Raw genomic sequence first — 19,563 nt, 5'->3', positions numbered from 1 at the left:
CATCATTCAAAGGACTCATGATTCAAAAAGGTTCCTGATGAGAGCTTTTCCTTCATCATGTCTAACACCTGACACTCATCAAGCTCTTCTGTATCAAAGCCCATGCTCTCCCATATGTTATGAAGGCTCTAACCCTCTTCAGGTACTCGTCAGTTCCTCTCCTTCAGCTACCATCCACTGTAGGAACAAACATAGATGTGTATGGGTTCCTGACACAATGGCAGGCTAGTGTAAACCAAGCTTAAACTGGCAAATAGGTCCATTAGTAAAGTGCCTAACTTATAAGCAATGTGGATAAATTTAATCTTAACTAAGAATAAGGAAGCCAATCAAACATTAGTAATCACATAATGTTTCAAGCAAACCATTTGATAAATACAATAATAACCACATTGATAAAGCAGATCAACAGCAACAAAACTCAAATGCTTATGGGTCAGCACTGTGAGAATCTTAGATGAATTATCTCATTTAATTTTCACAAATGGCCCCTGGATAATAAAGTTATCACCTCCAGTTTTCACAGAGGGGATGTTAAATAACTGCCCAGGTTAATTAGTTGGTATAAGTAGGGCCAGTCTTGAAGCTTGGTGCAAGTGAGTCTCAAGCTTATGCTTATTTTTACAACCTTCAGGCTACAATGTCTATTGATTATATTTTACACAAGCAATTTAAACCAAACATTCTTGTCCTTACTCTTTTACTAAGGCTCCGGTGAACTAAAACTGTTAGCAATCAATGAGGGGTGGGAAGAAAGCAGGAAGTGAAAAAAAAAGAGCCAAGATTCCCCACCCCCATCAAATTCAGGAACTCCTTTCCATTACTGTATGAGTTGATACTGTCTAAATTACATACATGTTTACTCATAGCCCATAAGTTACTAAAGCACCAGTTACAAAATAGAATGCGCTGTTGTATTTTTCAGATTAAAAAGGCTGATTGACCAAGAAACTGAGTCCCAGGAGAAGAAGGAGCAAGAAAAAGAGAAGAGGGTCACCGCCCTGAAAGAGGAGCTGACCAAACTGAAGTCTTTTGCTTTGATGGTGGTGGACGAACAACAAAGGCTGACGGCACAACTTGCCCTGCAAAGACAGAAAATCCAGGACCTAACCACAAGTGCAAAGGAAACACATGCAAAACTAGCCCTTGCTGAAGCCAGAGCTCAGGAAGAAGAACAGAAGGCAACCAGACTAGAGAACGAACTGCAAACGCAGACCACAAAATTTCACCAGAACCAAGAAACAATTATGGCGAAGCTCACCAATGAGGACAGCCAAAATCGCCAGCTTCGACAAAAGCTGGCAGCACTCAGCCGGCAAATTGATGAGTTAGAAGAGACAAACAGGTCTTTACGAAAAGCAGAAGAAGAGCTGCAAGATATAAAAGAAAAAATTAACAAGGGAGAATATGGAAACTCTAGTATCATGGCTGAGGTGGAGGAGCTCAGGAAACGTGTGCTAGAAATGGAAGGGAAGGATGAAGAGCTCATAAAAATGGAGGAGCAGTGCAGAGACCTCAATAAGAGGCTAGAAAAGGAAACATCACAGAGTAAAGACTTTAAAATTGAGGTTGAAAAACTCAATAAAAGGATTATGGCTCTGGAAAAATTAGAAGATGCTTTCAGCAAAAGCAAACAAGAGTGCTACTCGCTGAAATGCAATTTGGAAAAAGAAAGGATGACCACAAAGCAACTGTCTCAGGAACTAGAGAGTTTAAAGATAAGGATCAAAGAGCTGGAAGCCATTGAAAGTCGTCTGGAAAAGACAGAATTCACCTTAAAAGAGGATTTAACTAAATTGAAAACATTAACTGTGATGCTGGTAGATGAACGGAAAACAATGAGTGAAAAATTAAAGCAAACTGAAGATAAGTTACAAGCTGCTGCTTCTCAGCTTCAAGTGGAGCAAAATAAAGTGACAACAGTTACTGAGAAGTTAATTGAGGAAACTAAAAGGGCACTGAAGTCCAAAACTGATGTGGAAGAGAAAATGTACAGTGTAACCAAAGAGAGAGATGATCTAAAAAACAAACTGAAGGCAGAAGAAGAGAAAGGAAATGATCTCCTGTCCAAGGTTAATGTGTTGAAAAATAGGCTTCAATCCCTGGAAGCAATTGAGAAAGATTTCCCAAAAAACAAATTAAATCAGGATTCTGGTAAATCCACAATAGCATTACACCAAGAGAACAATAAGATTAAAGAGCTTTCTCAAGAAGTGGATAGACTGAAACTGAAGTTAAAGGATATGAAAGCCATCGAGGATGACCTCATGAAAACAGAAGATGAGTACGAGACTCTGGAACGAAGGTATGCTAATGAACGTGACAAAGCTCAATTTTTATCTGAAGAGCTGGAGCATGTTAAAATGGAACTTGCCAAGTACAAGTTAGCAGAAAAGACAGAGTCCAGCCATGAACAATGGCTTTTCAAAAGGCTTCAAGAAGAAGAAGCTAAGTCAGGTCACCTCTCAAGAGAAGTGGATGCACTGAAAGAGAAAATTCATGAATACATGGCGACTGAGGACCTGATATGTCACCTCCAGGGAGATCACTCAGTTCTGCAAAAGAAGCTCAACCAACAAGAGAACAGGAACAGAGATCTAGGAAGAGAGATTGAAAACCTCACTAAAGAGTTAGAGCGGTATCGTCACTTCAGTAAGAGCCTCCGGCCCAGTCTCAACGGAAGAAGAATCTCTGACCCTCAAGTATTTTCTAAAGAAGTTCAGACAGAAGCAGTAGACAGTGAGCCACCTGATTATAAGAGCCTCATTCCTCTGGAACGAGCAGTCATCAATGGTCAGTTATATGAGGAGAGCGAGGACCAGGATGAGGACCCTAATGAGGAGGAGTCTGTGCTTTCCTTCAAATGCAACTCATCTACTCCCTGTCCTGTTAACAGGAAGCTCTGGATTCCTTGGATGAAGTCCAAGGAGGGCCATCCTCAGAATGGCAAAATACAGACTAAACCCAATGGCAGCTTCGTGCAACCCGGAGATTTAGTCCTCAGCCACACACCTGGGCAGCCACTTCACATAAAGGTTACTCCAGACCATGTCCAAAACACAGCCACTCTTGAAATCACAAGTCCGACCACAGAGGGTCCTCACTCTTACACAAGCACTGCAGTGATACCAAACTGTGGCACCCCAAAGCAAAGGATCACCATCCTCCAAAATGCCTCCATAACACCAGTGAAATCAAAAACCTCTGCTGAAGGCCTGATGAATTTAGAGCAAGGCATGTCCCCAATTACCATGGCAACCTTTGCCAGGGCACAGACCCCAGAGTCCTGTGGTTCTATAACTCCAGAGAGGACAATGTCACCTATTCAGGTTTTGGCTGTTACTGGTTCAGCTAACTCCCCTGAGCAGGGACGCTCTCCCGAGCCGATAGAAATCAGTGCCAAACACGCAATTTTCAGAGTCTCCCCTGACCGGCAGTCATCATGGCAGTTTCAACGTTCAAACAGTAACAGTTCAAGTGTGATAACTACTGAGGATAATAAAATCCACATTCACTTAGGAAGTCCTTACATGCAAGCTGTAGCCAGCCCCGTGAGACCTGCCAGCCCTTCAACACCACTGCAGGATAACAGAACTCAAGGCTTCACTAATGGGGCCCTAAACAAAGCCACCAGTAAAGTCACCAGCAGTATCACTATCACACCAGCAGCCACACCTCTTCCTCGACAATCACAGATTACAGTAAGTAACATGTATAACTGACGACCCTTCCTTATCCGGTTTATACTGATATTACTGCAAGGAACTCAGTCCTTTTTAATTATCCCTCCACAGCCCCCCAAAGACTGCTGAACTTGTACTTTGGGAAGGTTTATGCATGAACTATCCAAGAGTATCTGAAACTAACTAAGTGTTGCCTGCATAGTCATATCAAGTGTGCACTTACTGTGTATCTTTTCATTTACATACCCTGTATGGAAAATATTTAGTCTGCACTTGTTTAAATACATCTTTATGTATTTCATTTTCCATAACTCACATTAATTTGACTGCAACTTGTCTTGGTGAAATACTTTAACATTATAAAGCAGTAAATAATTTGTTATTTTTACCATTGCTTGCTGAATTTTCTTTTGGTCATTCTGTGTGTGTGTGTTTTTTTGCATGTATAATAGAATTTTATTTCCTGTTTATAATGTGTATTCATTCTTCATTAAAAACAAACAGGATCTATTTCCCATTTATAGTCAACTTCTGATCACGTATTAGAGGAGAAGGAAGTAGTTGAAATAAATAAAATTTTATGGCTCTTTGATTTCAAGGTGAACTACAAGATCTCACAGGAGCAAACTTGACTTCACGCTTGAGATGTATCCTAATATCCCTGGTGCCCAGCACAGTATTTAGCACATATTAGGAATTTAGGAACTTAATAAAATGCTTACTCATAATTGCTGAATAAAATAATACTAATTTGCTTTTGTGAACATGTATGAGCTGAGGCATGTCAGGTGAAAGTAAAAAGTGTGTTAGGAAGCCAGAAAAAGCACATTTGGAATCACAAGTTACCTTGACAATCAAGAGTAGACTGTCTTTCTACCATACATTAAAAATCCCCTTAAAATGTTTGTCTACATCTAAACCTAGAATCAGCCACTAAAACATATGCTCTTGAACACTCTGCTCCGAACCAAAAATGTCATTATTGTTCCTTTCTTCTATTTGGCTCCCAGAACAGTTTGAATTACTTAAGGTAGCTGCTTCCTACCTTGCTTGTTAGTGGTCTGCATTCAGAAGCTTAAACTTAATTGTAGGTTGTTGCACTTTTTTTTTTTAACCTCCCAACAAGCAAATAAAAAGCAAAGATAGTTACAAACATAAGTTATAGAAAAGGCATATTTTTTAAAATACTGCATGTTAGTTGAGGAAGTTTCTTCTGTGATTATTGTTACGTGATTTTCAAGGTAGGTGAGAAATACTCAGTAATCCTTAAAAAAAAATAAAAGCATCCTAGGAATTCTGATACGGAGACTGTCAGCATAATCTGTACCTCTGTAGCAGAGAACAACAGCTTTTGGAGGAACATTTCATATTACAAATCTGGTCCCCAAGCCACATTCCAAAAACATGATTTCAGACAAAGTAGCTCACTGCCATTTTCCCTTTTCCAACCTCATAACTGTTAATTTAGTGTGGTCAATTTTATTGCCAGTTATTGATTTTAAACACAATTCATTTAGACACCCAGGAAAACTGTGAAGATCTTTAGAAGTAAGAGGCATCTTTCACAATTATCCTCCTTTCCCTGCAAAATCAATTTCATGATAGCAAAGCAAGGATTTGTTGACAGAAACACTTCCATGGTGATGAACTGCAACACCAACACTGTGGGCTTGCATCATCATTAAATAAATTTGGATGAAAGCTGAGGTTAGTGATGAATGAGAAAGCTTCTGTTTAAACACATTTATCTTGGGAATCGGCAGTGACCCAACTGTATTACAAAATACATGACAGTCTAAATGTTTTCCAAAACTGTTTTTATTTTTAAGTTACCTTGGATTAGAACTTTAGAAGAAACTACAACTGTTATTTTACATCTTTTAAAGTAGACACTGATAATGTTGCTACATTGGATATCTTTTAAGATAATAATCAAGAGAGTACATATACAGTTTTGGTGAACAGTGATCAACTAATAAAAAACAGAAATAGTTTATAATCAACTAATAATAAACAGAAATTGGAAAGAATTAAAATACAAAGTCTTCCCAGCACTTACCAGCTTTTGTCACATAATGACACAAACAGAAAACACACTGGATGGATGAAGAGGCAGAGGCGATGACCTGAGGGACTCCTGTCACCCCCGGGTTCCTCCCGGCTGCCCCAAGTACTGAGGAAAAGATCCATTTTTGGCACACTTGTAACTAAGAGTTTGAGAGGCTCTGGACCATTCATTAGTTGCACTGTCTTGTAAGGATTTTATATAATAAAGTTAATATCCCAAGTCCTGTGCTCTATGATTATAATGCACAAATTCTCATTTCGTCATCCTGCTCCAGATATTAAGTACAAATAGGCTTCCCAAGTAATTTAACGTTATTGGAGACCCACCTGACTCTCAAGGGGCTGAGCCTCTTTTAGAGGTTCCTCTCCTACGACTGCTTCAGTGTAACAGTTCATACCCACATGAAAAGTTATCAGCACTGTTGTATTAATAACACATATAGATTACTAAAAGTGCTACTAATCAAAGCTTATGGTAAAGACAGCATCATCTCTTTAAAAAGTTTCTTTTCCATAAAATCATACAAAGAATGACATAGACTAGATTATTGGGCTTTAATTTCAAAAATAATTCTTCATAGCTCTGTATGCTTGTGTGTGCATATGTGTATGTGGGGTTCCAGGACTTTCTTTTTATTTCACATAAAATCACAGACAAACCCTGAAAATTAGGAAGGAGAGAGGAAATGTCACTGGAAAATCTTCATATGAGATATGTGAAAGTGGAGGGTTGTGTTCTTGATGAAAAGAAGGCCCTTAAGAGGGTCATAGGAGACATGACTATTTCTATAAACATCTGAAAAAATATCTTCCTTTCATTTCATCTGAGGTCCTAGCTTCAGAACCAAGATTCATTTACTCAGTCCCTGATCCTTTTAACTTTTTGAGCTGCAGCATTCTATCACAGTTTTGAATGATTTTATTTTGTCATTTTATTTTAATGACATTCTCCTTGCCTTTTAAGACCATTTGCAAAGCTTTCCCAAGGAGGCCACTGCTCTCTAAGTCATCCTTACAAGAAGGACATTGTACATTACAACAACTGGATCTTTACATACAAAGGAAAGTCTCTTTATGTGTTCAAGATGATGACAGGATTATATAAATTCTATTAGTAGTTAGAGAGTCTCTACAACTACATTTCAGAATGCCAAGACATTAGGCAAAGGATAAACTAGATTGCACTGTGAGATGACCATAAAAGGGGTATTTAATTTAAAATTTTTAGACTTGTAGTATAAGGATTCTGTGATCTTTATTGACTAAAATATAACTCCACACAAAAACATTTTTCACAGCTGTTCTGATTCTTAATCTTTACCAAAACTGACAAAGGCAGGGAGAGAGCTTTAATAACACACTAGTTTCCCTACATGTTGGCTTCTGATGTTGTCTTTTCCTCCAGATAATCATTTTGCTTTGCAATCCTAAGAGAAAAAGTAATTAGGCAATAATGCATGCCCAAAACAATAGGATCTACATTTCTCAAAGTAAAATTCAAAACACATTATGAAAATCCCCTGATGTCCCACCCAGGGCTATCAAATCCCAATCTCTGAGGGTAGAGCCCAGGAAGCTGCATTGTTTAACAAGTTCCTCTACTGATTACTATGTACCTAAAGAAGGAATTGGGCTTCCCAGGCAGCACTGATGGTGAAGAACCCACCTGCCAATGCAGGAGACATAAGAGGCACAGGTCTGATCCTTGGGTCAGGAAGATCCCCTGGAGAAGAGCAAGACAACCCACTCCAGTATTCTTGCCTGGAGAATCCCATGGATAGAGGAGCCTGGTAGGCTACAGTCCATAGCACTGCAAAGAGTTCGACATGACTAAAGCCCCTCAGCACACACACACACACAAAGAAGGAATTCCATTGTTTTCGACATTTCTATTGATATATTGATAAACACTAGCAAATACTTCTGACTCTAATCTTGCTCTTATCAGAATGAATTACACCTGTTTCAGGAAGTGTGACCATTCCACCCTCTAGTGGCTGGCATGACAAACAGATGGCTTATTCTCCAGGTTTTCTTTTTATTCAAAAGAAGAGCTCAGTAGAAACTGCCATCTTATAAGGTGGGAAGGTTCCCAGTTTTACAACAGTAGCAAAGCAAAGATGTCTGAATCTTTGAGCAGTAGCAGGCTGTCTGACAACTACAAGCTTTGTTTCACCTTCAGGTCCCTGGGCCTCAACATAACCCTACAAGCATTTCTTGGGAATGGTCCAGAACACACATTAAAGAGAGCAGTTTGGATGAGCCAAAACAAAGGACTCCATTCACCTTAGGCCACAGTGAAGCAAATCCAACAAAGAATAAGGAAGATAAGTGGTTCAATAAAATCCCCAGACCTTAAAACTCCTTAAAACTCATTTTCATTTAGATTAAGCTCCAAGTCCTCTCCTTTGCAACTGGTGGATCCTTCTACTGTGCAGTCAGAGCAGGTACCCCCAAAGGCACGGCTGTAGGATAAAGAATCCTTAGGGAGTTGAGCAAGTCAACCAGCTAACACACTTCTAAGTACCTTATAATCTGATAATAAATTAATGCTGTTCATATGGCAACACATACAAATCTGTCAATATTCTATCAGGATACCAGGTTTTATAACAGTTAGAATAGTGCCATAAAAATGTAATCTGGGCTCACCTTTAACACTGCAGTCAGCAATCTGACAGATAATCCTCTTGTGGCCTCATTTTAAAATTTATTTTTGTCACAAAATTATTGGTCAAGAGAAATAAAATTTATCTAGTTATGTGAGATAATTTTTTTGAAAGCCTGAAAGTTTTATTTTAGTGAGTTCATTTTTCCCCCATAGCCAAATGGTTCTGTATGATATTTTTGTGAGGTTACCTAAAACAGACCCTTTTTTTTTGCCTATCAGTTTTGTTTCTTTTTCAAAGGCTAGTCATCTCTGAATAATCAACAATAGGCCCTACAGACCTACAAAGGCTGTCTCACTCTCTGCCATTCTTCAGGCCTCTGGAAGGGTAGAGTAGGTTTACTGACATAGCACCCCTGTCTCAGTGACATGCACAGCATCTCAGCATTAGTGTCTCCTCTTCAAAGAACCACAATGGACACAGTGGATCAACCCACTGACAGTGACAAACGGAACGGGGCGGGTACTAAGGAGAAAGATTCACTGTCCTCCAAGAGCTTCCTACGTCTGGAATACAGAGATAAGAATCTTGAACCAGACTAAAACAAGCCTCAAAGCAACTTTAAAAATCTGCGCTGAGGAGTTTCATTGCAAAAGGCTTGCTTCTACTAATTTGATAGATAGGCCTGGAGCACATGCATATTTGAACATTTTTATTTGTATTAATACCTTTTACCTTTGTCTGTTTCAAAGATACCATACTACAAATCAGCATTTTCAGATGAGCTTTCCATTCTTCACATGCCTTTGGAAGAAACAGAACACTAGACAACCAACCAACTTTGCTTTGGTTGGCAAAATGGGGGAAAGGTGGGTTTCAGCAGGAAATAACCCTTAGGTTATTTCCTAAGAACTTAGGAAATAATCCTTTACTGTTTAGAACTTTCTAAAGTCTCCTCTGAGGAGTTTCAGTCCCATTTGTATTAGCTTATAATCACAAGTGATTCTATGTCTTCTATGAGGATACAAGCACCATTCATTCCTCAACAAATCACTTACAGAATGAACCCACAGACATTTATGAAACACCTAATATTTACTCATTGCTGTGCAAGACAGCTATGCAGGTGATGAGACTTAGAATCTAAGGCAAGAGTTGAGAACTACCTTAAAAGGTACTTAAGAGCACACCACAGAAAAGGAATCCTATAGAGAGCAAGTTCTACAGGCCTTTGGAGGAGGAGGAGATTACCCTGGACAGGGCTCACAGGTCAGGTTTCAGACACAGATATGATCTGACTGGAGGAGAGGTAGCTGTCTGCGAGAGAAGGAAAACTGGGATAGAGATTCTAGGAGGATCTCAGAGCAGAGGTGCAGGGGCAGGCAGGAGAGCAGAAAACCAGCATTCAAGGAACAGTGAGTGATGCAGTGTGGCTGATGTCGGCACGGCTGGGGAGTGGTCACAAAGAGTCGAACACAACTGAGCGACTGAACAACAAGATGCAAAGGGCACAGTACTGTCAGAACCTGAAGGTCCTTGACTACCATGCTAGGGGCACGCTGTCCTCAAAGAAGTTCTCTGGGTAGTGAGATCAGAGAAAACTAATGCTTTATATACTGTTATTTTATTTCATAATAACCCTGTAAAGTGGATATCATCACAATTTTAGAGATGAAGCTGTCTCAGCGCAAGGGGGAAGCTTAATAAATCATATCTAATCCTGCTCAGAACACAGACAGGGCACCTAACATCAGCTGCCTGCGCTCTGCCTAACAGTCTGCCGCTTCAGCCATAACACTGGGAACACGCCTGCATACACACACGTCTGTGTGTACACACACCCTGCCTCCTCTCCGCTGCTCTACCTGGAGAGAATTCTCTGCTCCAATCTAGTGATCTACAGCGAAAGTTCTGGCTCAAGCCTGACCTTCTGAAACCTTCCAGGATCACTACAGATGAGAGCAGCAATCTGCCTCCTCTTTCACCTCCTCCCATCTGCAGACCACTGTTATGAGATAATGAAGGTGAAAGCCAAGCCCCACACCAATGGGCAGGCATGGGGAAGACTGACTGGGGATGATGCTGTGGATAGAAGATAGGAGAAAGCAAGACCAAGGAGAGGTACAAGTTGTCAGGGAGCACTAAAGCTGCAGTCCAAGCCCACTCTATCCTAAAACAGGTGTCTGTAAGCAAAGGCACAAACTCCAGGAGTGAAGAATGAATTTGCATAGGCTATCAGTCTGTGAAGAACAGAGGTACCTGATCTCCTCAGACGTGGCTGGAGTGAAAAGCATCAGAAATGAGTGACAATGATCCACAGAAGCAACATCACAACCACACACATCGAAGTTTATAAGCAGGTGGCCACACTGACAGTCCTGACAGTGACCCAAAACCTCCAGAGAAAGCAATCTAGGGATCAAGGTCTAGTCATCAAAAAGACAAGCACCACCAGCTTAGCCCAGAGGCGGTGAGACTTCTGCTTTTGCAGAACCCTAGAAAATCTTCCTGGGATGGCATACCCTAATTTAGGGTTTACATTTCTCAAGCAGCATCATGACTTACAAGGAAAGACTTAAGGTCCCAAAATCACTTTACAAAAAAAGAATTGTGAATTTCTTGAGCTCAGGGGGAGAAATGTTAGGGTTCAACCTTGCACGCGTTCATTTTCGGTCGCTTCAGTCATGTCCGACTCTTTGAGACCTCATGGACTGCAGCATGCCAGGCTCCTCTGTCCATGGTATCCTCCAGGCAAGAATACTGGAGTGGGCAGCCATGCCGTCCTCCAGAGGATCGTCCTGAGTCAGGAATCAAACCCACATCTCCAGCATCTCCTGCACTGTAGGCAGATTCTTTACCCATTGAGCCACATGGGAAGCCCAGGGTTCAACCTTGTCAGTCTCTAAATTCTGCTTCCAATTCAGAATTAAATAACTGTAAACTTAGGGAGTTATCACAAATTGTCATTTTAGAGAAAAATCTTCAAGTTGATCTCCAAGTATCTCTCACAGCAATTGCTGTTTAGTTGCTAAGTCGTGTCTGACTCTTTTTGCAACCCCATTGACTATCCTGCCAGGCTCCTCTGTCCCTGGGCTTTTCCAGGCAAGAATACTGGAGCGGGTTGCCATTTCCTTCTCCAGGGGATCTTCCAGACTCAGGGATTGAAGCCGGATCTCCTGCATTGCAGGCAGACGCTTTACCATCTGAGCCACCAGGGAAGCTGGGCCACCAGGGAAGCCCCTGGAAACAGTAAGTGCATATAAAGACCTGCTTCAGTGCAGCCCCTCCAAGCAACTCCTCAAGAACAAATTACCAGCCTTCACAATGTAGTCAGTTGGCTGCTTTTTGCCCCTTCTCTTTATTCTTTAAAAAAGAGCTATTACTTTTCTGTTTTCTGTCTTTTAATGGTGTTCTTGCTTAAATTCACTGATACCATTCAGTTTTGAGGCCTCAGAGAAGTATCATTTTATAGAAAGAGGAGTTAACGAAAACCTGCAACAGACCCCTAAAGAGTCCATTACATGACAAACATTTAAACACGTGACGGGTCCCTTCAGGGTAGCAGGGATCACTCTGAGAAGGACGATCTCTCTCACAGTGACAGACACAAGCAGCACAATTTTTTATATAAAACTTTATTCTGATTATAATAATGCATATATATTGCAAAAATTTTAGAAAATATAAAAAATGCTGCCAGAGTTGCTGATTTTAACTTCTAAGAAGCATAATGAGAGGACTAGGGAGAACAATGGACAATTCGTACTATTTTCTTAGGCCAACTTATCAACTATGGCTCTATTCCAGGCGTTCTCAGACTGCCAATGAGGAAGGAAATGCGCTACAGGGGGACCATCCTGTAATTACTGAACACCCCTGTGCTAAGGAGTGGCAGACCCCCTCAGAGACTGCAAGTTTAAGTAATCTGTCTGTTCAGCCCAAACATAATGGCCCAGGGGCCAGCCTGGTAACTACAGGAGAGGGGCAGGGTTTCCCTCCTCTCAGAGAGCCAATCAGTGCTTGGAAAATGGCTCAATCACTGTGCATTGTTCAAGGACTGGAAAGAAACATCTCCTTAGAGGGCTGCTCTCAGAACTAGTCACACTCTTACCAATTAGTAAGACAAGCAGCCTTGTAGAGGGAATGTGGGCATAAAACTCACCTCTCAGACTCTGGGAAAAGTATACAGAAGTACCCACGGTGGGAGAAGGAAAAAGTGGCAAGTGAAGAGGAGTCACATTTTCTCCCTGGGCTGTCTCAACCACTTGAATGGTATCAGCAGTGTTTCTAGGAAGATTCTCAAAGCAGCATCTCCAAGTTTTCAATGCCTACCAAACAGCTGCACATGGAAGATGGGACTACACTTCAAACCTGGCATGTGCCCACAAGCCTGGGCTCTGTCCCTCTTGGATCACTCTCTGGATTGCTTTGTCTCACTTCTGGCGGTGGTCCACCACCTTCCCCTGTCACCCAGGGTCAACATCTGAGTCCCGTTCTCCACTTCTCTGCTCATCCTCTAGATCCAGCTGACCACTCTGCCCTGGTATTTCTCCCTCTGCCCTCTCTCTTTTATTTGTGCTAGTACTCCCCAAAATCAGACTTCAGAACAGATGCTACTGTAAAATAGTTCAACTATTGCATTTAATCCCACACCTCTAATCCAACCTTCACTTGTGTTGCTGGTGATCTATCTACAACACTGTCCTGACCAAGGCAATTCTCCAGTCCCTCACCTCAAAACTGCACTTGCTTGGCACTTAAATTACTGAGTGGCCCAAATCCAAACTTTCAGTCAGGCCTCCACCTGTCACCTCCTCTCCCTCTGAAACTCTGGACAGAATGTGCGCCCTCCCCAGGACACTGCACTGATCATCTCCTCACACACCATCAGGCCTTCTCACACTATGCCTTTGCTCATGCTCTTCCTCGGACAATAATGCTCTTCTTTCTTTGTTCCTTTACTGAAGTCTTCCTCCTACCTCAAGTGTCAATCCCTTCAGAAAATTCTTTATTTTTCTCAATTTTCCTCTGAGTTTCCAAAACATTTGTTTATACTTTTATTATAGCACTTAATTTTGCCTCATTATAGTCTTTTGTCACCCCTCTTACACTATAATCCTATAATCTCTTGAGAGTAAGAATAAGCTGTCATTTATTTTTTGAAACTCTCATATTAATATTTCTCAAAATGCAGTCACTGATCACATTTATCAGAATTACCAAGTCCTCCACAGATTTCCACATACCCAGACCTGTGAAATCCAATGCAAGGAATCTGCATCTTAACAAGCTGCCTGGCTCATTCTTGGGTTTATGAAAGTTAAGAACCACTGAACTACATTATCCAGGGCTTAAATACTGCTGGTAATAGGTGCTGAGCAAAAGTGCACAGGTCTAACAACACACCTGGGGGCCACAGTGGACTTGCATTTGTTGTTTTCATAGAATCACTGAATGTCAGGGTCAAAGGACTTTATAGATGGTATAACGGCTTCATTTTTTGAACAATTAAAAGAAAAAGACAGGATAGAATATGTTTTCAAATAAACTCTAAAAAAGAAAGACAATGACTAGACTAAGTCGGATGAGGACAGAAAAGGATGTGTGAAGGTTTTCTGGGCCAGAGGTGGTTAGAAACACAGCCCAGTAACTGGCACTGCCTGGTCAGCTGCTGCAACTGCTATGCTTAGCAATATGTTTCCAAGAATTAATTGGAGAAATGGGAGAACAAGAGACAAAGCAAAAAAACAAGAAATGTAAAATAACCAAAGAAGACAAGTTATCATTATGATCAAGAAATGAGTACCTTAAGAACAGATAGAAAGAAAAAGACAAATAAAAAAGAAAAGAAAAAAAGCAAAGATAATAATGCTGACATTAGTAAAAACTGGCACTTTGGATGCGCCAGGGACTTTCCTACACAGTATCTCTACCCGCTAAGGAACTTGCAAGTAGGCCGTCTAACCCTAAGGGTTACAAGATGAGGAAGCTAAGGTCGGCCACAGGCTGACAGGCTTGTTCAAGAACACACAGACAGTGGTGGCAGGACCAGAAGAGCCCCACCCAGGTCTCTCTGGCTCCACAGCCAGTGCTCTAGTCACTAACCCAAGGCTGTTGTAAAATACAAGCTGGAGAATGATTTTAAGAGTTACATGGGTGTATATGAGGGGATGAGAAAGAGGGGAGTGGATACCAAAACAGAAGAAAAAGAAAAAAGAGCTGAGGTGAAAAGCCTGACAAATGAGTAAAAAGAAAGGGGATAAATAAAACAGTTCAAGGTTAGTATACTTTAACATTCTGTTATGGGAGGCTATGTGTCTGGACACAAAAATGGAAGTAACTAGGTTAGGAAGGATTTTTGAAAACTGTACTTCAATGCTTATTCTTGTACTACCCATGGTGTAATTACCACAGAAAGACTGGGAGGTGACTAGGTACAACCACAAACCATGTTACATTATAAAATGAAGGCATCAATTTCCTCTAGCCTTCACCTCAGAAACTGGACAACTCTTAAATATAAGTCACAGCACTGCAGTTCTATTTAAAACCAAATGTTCTCTCACAAGACATTAGTGGGAATGAGCTAATGAAACTAGAGTATCCTTTTGAAGGACCGTTTGCCATATAAAACTAAAATTTTAGTGATCAAGTTTTATTGTATAATGAGGAAGTTCTGAGAAAATCAAGAGAAAAAAGCCAAAGCAGCATATGAAATTCTGGGCTATCTGCCAGATTCATTATCTGTTGTTTCCTTTAAAAAAAAAAAAAAGTTAGCAATGATTTACCAAACAATACAAAAGACAAAATAAGGCAATAATATTCCAAAGACATTTTTTCTCAATTTAGCATTTCCTTCTTTTCATCACCATATCCATCACCATTACTTATGTACTTTCCCATAAACAGAGATAAAAACAAAAATACAAAACACTGCCATTCTGATAACACCAGGGCCTTGACCAAGCATTCCAGAGCCGGGTCCCTAAGTGAGTCAGGCAGCCCTGAATCCTCCCCTCCCTTGTCTACCCCAGTGACCATAGATGAAAACGACTCAAGGTCTCTGCAAGTGCTGAGCCTTTCAACCTCTAGAGTTAAAGGTGTAATGAGGGGCCCTGCAGTCCCTGGAGTCAAGAACACTCCTGAGGGAACACAGCTTTCTTACACAATATGTTGCCAATACATCTCCAAAAAGTTCAAAGTACTTACAAATTAATTTCATTTAGAGGAAAGGAAACATCCTGACTCCAGCTGTAAAACTAGGATCTGATAGTTTCCTCATACAAGGAAACTAATTTTGTTCTGGTGTTTGCCCTCCAAGATAGTGTGAAAGAGAACAAGGATCAAGTAGAAATTGGATTGCAGAATTGAGATTTTGAATAAAACATTTTCACCTTTCAGTACTTCTTTTGGTCACTAAGGCTCACTGCCATCTAATGACTTGCTATAATCACAATCATATAGACAGCTCGGTTTCTTTTAAGAACCTACAGGGTAAACAAGGTAAAATTTTAAGAACTTAACGAATTCTCCTTTTCTTTCTACTGTTACCTAAATATAAGTGAGGCCTCTGCCTCTCTGAACTCAGCATCTTTCAAACTTGCAATCCATTCCAAACCCCAATCTCCATGTTAAACTGAGTTAAAAATTTAAAAAAAAAAAAAAAAAAAAACAAACCCACAAACTTTTCTTCTATCAATGAGCTTTCCAACTTGCTTAATCTCCTCCAAGACATCTGCTTTCTGATGAAACCCAGAAACCGCCAATTCTTATTCACTGTGTGGTCTTAAAAGAGCCATATGCATCGATTCCTCTTGCAATATGGTCTCCAAATTTGGGTAAAGTTTTCTTGGAGCTATTTGACATAGTGTTCTATAAAAATGATCCAAGAGATGACACATTTTAAAGCTCTCTACCTCATTTACTGAAACATGTCCAAGTATAAAACTCATACAAACAAACAAACAAAAAATTGCTGCTTTTTTTTTTTTTTTTTAAGATTTGGGAATGAAATTTAGAGTTGTCCTAATAATACAACTAGCCTCTGCTGCCATCTAAAGGTAAAAACTATGAAGTGAGATCAAGAGTTACCAAGAAAACCAAAATTAACTTGCAGCATCAATGGTATACAAACAATGGGGACCCAATAACTTCCAGGCAGTTGAGCCTACCAATGACCATTCCAAGTCATGTTGTCTTTACAAACACGTATCAGTATAGCTCACCAGAAACAGGACCCATCAATACTGTCTTCAATATCGACTAGTTTATTGGACAGGTTTCAGTTCTGAATAACCTGTGGTGCTCATTCCACATTCCTAGACAATCTGAGTCGGGAGATTTTGAGAAGGGATCTGGGCATCTGCAGTGGTTTAAAAGCTCCCCAGGTGGTTCTGATGAGCATCTAGGACCACCGGGCCATGAAACACTGGCCTTCTACAGTACGAAACCTCCCACAGCCAAGCAGACGAGAGTTCTAGGTAGAAAGAAACCTTAAAGCTTGTATCTAAATGAGATTCAACTATGGCAGTGTTTATCAAAGTATATCAGGCTGACCACCCTGCATCAGATAAATCACCTTGAGAGTTTATTAAAAATGTGGATTCCGGGGTGCATTCATAGACATTTAAATGAATTACAGTTCCCAGAGGTAAGGCCCAAGAATCCACAATTTACGTAGAATCCCAACACCGATTTTTGTACACTAAACAGGACAACCAATCTAAATCTTGACAAAGTAAAAGGACATCACTGAAACCTATTTTGTAGAGGCTATTATTAATGCTGTGGTTATAAGGTCAGCTGACTTACTCATGGTTTGCACAATATGTTGATATTCACAGAAATGTCCTGACCCTTTAAGTATTTCTTTCCTTTTTTATCCTTTAATATAACTTAGTGTGCTTTTTAAATTACATACTTATTAATTACAGAAAATGTAGGGAGTATAGAAGATATAAGAAAAATAAAAAACACTATAACTCCACTAACCAGAGTTAACCACTGATTTGTTGTTGTTCAGTCACTTAGTTGTGTCTCACCCTTTGTGACCCCAGGGACTGAAGCATGCCAGGCTTTCCTGTCTTCCCTATCTCCTGGAGTTTGCTGAGACTAATGTCCATTGAGTCTGTGATGCCATCCAACCATCTCATCCTCTGTCATCCCCTTCTCCTCCTGCCCTCAATCTTTCCCAGCATCACTGTCTTTTCCAATGAGTTGGCTCTTCGCATCAGGTGGCCAAAGTACTGGAGCTTCAGCTTCAGCCATCAGTCCTCCCAATGAATATTCAAGGTTGATTTCCTTTAGGATTGGCTGGTTTGATCTCCCCACTGGTGTATTTTCTCCCAGTATTTTCTCTTCAAATATACACAGTTAAAGCATGTATAGAGTTTTAAAGCCTGCTTTTAACATTTCCAGTAAACATTTTCCTATATCTTCAAAAGCATCATTATTTAAAGACAGCATAATATTTTCATATGATTACAGTGTAATTCATTTACTCTATACTGATTTTTACAGCCTTAAACTATGTCCGTTTTTCATTGTTACAAATAATGCTAAAACAAAGAGCCTCGCCTGCATCTGTGATTATTTCCCGGCAGGAGACTGGTATCAGAGCATCACTATTTCAGGCGCTGTGCTTGGGCGCTGCGCTTAGTCTCCCGGTCGTGTCCCACTCTTTGCGACCCCATGGCCGGTAGCCCACCAGGCTCCTCTGTCCATGGCGATTCTGCAGGCAAGATATTGAGTGGGTTGCCATGCTTAGGATTAAGTATTTAAAAATGTCAGTACGAACACCAAAGCCTAACAACTCTCCTCGTGCCTAGGCATAGAGAAGGCTGTACCAAAAGAAAGCATAGTCCTCATATAGTTTATACTTTATTGAAGGATTCACATTTTCTAGCCAAGTCTGTGTAGTATTTATTTGAAAACCTAAATGTGGTTGCTATTAATAGTTAGGTGACATTTAAAATGTGAATGTTTACATAAAGAGACCATGGGACTTTACTGTACTTTTATCAGTACATGTGTAAACAGATTTCTATAGAATAAAAAACAACACAAAGAGGGTTTCCATAAGAACACTATTTGAAATCTATGATGAAAAATACAATGCATTTTTAAAAGATTTCTATTTTTGAGGTCACAGCAAGGGAAGAACAATGCAACAAAATGAGGGAAGTTGTCTTCATCATCGTCATCATTGTGGGTTATAATGGGAGAACTACAGTTACCTGAGACCTTTCTCCCATTTCTTTACCAACACGTATTCTTAATCAAGAATATTTTTCCTAAATAAATAAGAGTATATTTCTAAGCAAATATGAACTAAGTCAAGTCTTTAACTCTTTCACACTCCACAACCTACTTCTTTCCCAGTCAAGATCATTCAACCTGTGACTCCTCTCTCAACCTTCATATGCTGTGGATAAATATTAATTCAATTGTACCTCCACAATATGTCTTCCCTCAACCTAAGTCCTTACTATTCCCCTACCACCATCACCCCCGCCCCCCCCCCCCAACACACACAGAGTCTATAGAATCAGGTACAATTTTCCCTATCTAGCCCTAGTCTACATCCCCATTCTGTTTCTCAAACACAATCTAATTTAAAGTCATTCCACTTCTCAACTGTATCCAATTTCCTACCTCAGGAACATTGTCAAAAAAGTATTCCTTTACTCTGGAATGCTCTCCCATTCTGCTGTTAACAATCCTACTAGTCTTTGGAGTGAGTGAAGTTGCTCAGTCATGTCCGACTTTTTGCAACCCCATGGACTGTTAGCCTACCAGGCTCCTCTGTCCATGGAATTTTCCAGGCAAGAGTACTGCCGTGGGTTGCCACTTCCTTCTCCAGGGAATGTTCCCGACCCAGGGATCGAACCCAGGTCTCCAGCATTGGAGGCAGACGCTTTACCCTCTGAGCCACCAGGGAAGCCCCTAGTCTTTGGAGGCCCAAGACAAATGTTACTTTCTCAATGAAGCACTCTTAGATCCCTCAGTTGAAATTCACCTTTCTCTGGCAATCTCATTAAACTCTGAGATGAATTTGGGACACTTCTCTTGTTTATCTCCCACTATACCATGATTGCTAAAAAGCAAGAAACATAACCTATTTATCTCTGTATCTAACATTATCTACACTTGAGGGTCTTGAACACAGCACACACTTAACTCATGTTGATGAACTGTTTAACTGA

General features: G+C 40.4%; 3 protein-coding genes across 6 annotated transcripts in view; 2 read left to right on the top strand and 1 right to left on the bottom strand.

The window, feature by feature from the left end:
- Positions 1-4,076, top strand: part of LOC133050218 (filamin A-interacting protein 1-like) — a 28,948-nt gene extending 24,872 nt beyond the window's left edge. For both annotated transcript variants that reach the window (XM_061134413.1, XM_061134412.1), the window contains exon 2: positions 926-4,076. In XM_061134413.1, the coding sequence (XP_060990396.1) occupies positions 1,041-3,722 (2,682 nt within the window). In that variant the 5' untranslated portion in view covers positions 926-1,040 and the 3' untranslated portion in view covers positions 3,723-4,076. The remainder of the gene's footprint in view (positions 1-925) is intronic.
- CMSS1 (cms1 ribosomal small subunit homolog) overlaps positions 1-19,563 on the bottom strand; it is a 390,283-nt gene that overhangs the window by 348,082 nt on the left and 22,638 nt on the right. The gene's annotated exons all lie outside the window — the stretch shown is intronic.
- LOC133050222 (filamin A-interacting protein 1-like) overlaps positions 1-19,563 on the top strand; it is a 119,669-nt gene that overhangs the window by 88,970 nt on the left and 11,136 nt on the right. The gene's annotated exons all lie outside the window — the stretch shown is intronic.

The sequence above is a fragment of the Dama dama genome, chromosome 31 (assembly GCF_033118175.1).
Source record: "Dama dama isolate Ldn47 chromosome 31, ASM3311817v1, whole genome shotgun sequence".
In the NCBI taxonomy this organism is placed as follows: Eukaryota; Metazoa; Chordata; class Mammalia; order Artiodactyla; family Cervidae; genus Dama; species Dama dama.
The sequence above is the reverse complement of the archived record's forward strand: the minus strand, read 5'-3'. Positions and strand labels throughout refer to the sequence as shown.